At 36.0% G+C, this 1170-nt stretch overlaps 1 protein-coding gene across 1 annotated transcript in view; it reads right to left on the bottom strand.

The window, feature by feature from the left end:
* LOC106532441 (ribosyldihydronicotinamide dehydrogenase [quinone]) overlaps window positions 1–172 on the bottom strand; it is an 8680-nt gene extending 8508 nt beyond the window's left edge. Inside the window, exon 1 of the mRNA XM_014028485.1 lies at window positions 73–172. Coding sequence (XP_013883939.1) covers window positions 73–76 — 4 coding nt within the window. The 5' untranslated portion in view covers window positions 77–172. The remainder of the gene's footprint in view (window positions 1–72) is intronic.
* Window positions 173–1170: the final 998 nt, after the last annotated feature.

Below are 1170 nucleotides of genomic sequence, written 5' to 3' on the forward strand. Positions count from 1 at the left end.
GTACACATAAAAGCTGCGTCACAATTGCACTGACAACATTATATTTATATATTAAAAAAATAAAGCAGTCACCCATTTTTTGCTGTTACTTCTTGATCAGCTCTAGTACACCCTGAAAAGTAAAAAGCTGGTTTAGTGATGCTGAGCATGCAGCAAACTGTCATCCTGTTGTTTATATACACACTTTTAGTTTTGTCCACTCAGGTGTTGTCAATCAGCAATTAGTCATCAATCAGCCAGCTGATTCTTTGTGACTATCATGTTTCTCAACTAGAAATCCTTTACTGCACCTTTGAGCTTTTTATGGTTCACCAATAAAAGGAAAGAAGAAGTATTATTAATTATTGTATTTTTTCCCTCTCAAATAGATAACTTTGGAAATGTAAAAAGAAATACAGTAGTAGTAGGATATAAAGACAAGTAGTTAAAATTAAACCATGTCGAACCACACTCCATACCAGTAGGTTGAGGTAATGCACACCTTCAGTTTTTTGCCAACCGCCATTAAACACCACAAGAAGAAGAAAAGAAGAAGAAGACACCATTCTTGGACAAGTTACAACTAACTTATATTTACTTTAAATAGGGAGAGCGCTAAACAGTAAACAGGTGGATAAACACGTGAAACACCAGCGACCCCCGTGACCCTGCAAGGAAGGGTAAAAGATGGATGGATGGATGGATGGATGGATGGATGGATGGATGGATGGATGGATGGATGGATGGATGGACTTTCAATAGAAGCAACAGGTAATTAAAGCAAAACTCACACCATGTCTGAGACAAAAGCTCTTCTCAAACAAAAACAGTCGCTTTGTGGACGTCCTGGGAGAAGCTATTATTTTGCTTGCCCTGCCTTTTTTCCAATTTGTGACAACATCGGTTTTATTTATAAGCAAAAGTAGAACACACAATAAGTTTGTTTTAATGAAATGTGTATTGAGTGCGCTGCAGTTTTGTTAGTGTGAAGAATGTTGATGTGAGATATTAAACATAACTCGTTAACTCCTGCCAGTCAAATGGAGAATAAGTTGTTCTGTAGGGTTACTGTATTCTTAATTCTTTTTTCTTATTTTTTTTATGGATGGCCTCCCTTCTCCCCTTATAGGCATCCCCTCCACACCATTATGTTTTGTTTTATTTTTTTATTTATTTTATTTATTTTATTTA

This window comes from Austrofundulus limnaeus, unplaced genomic scaffold, assembly GCF_001266775.1.
Source record: "Austrofundulus limnaeus strain Quisiro unplaced genomic scaffold, Austrofundulus_limnaeus-1.0 Scaffold768, whole genome shotgun sequence".
Lineage (NCBI taxonomy): Eukaryota > Metazoa > Chordata > Actinopteri > Cyprinodontiformes > Rivulidae > Austrofundulus > Austrofundulus limnaeus.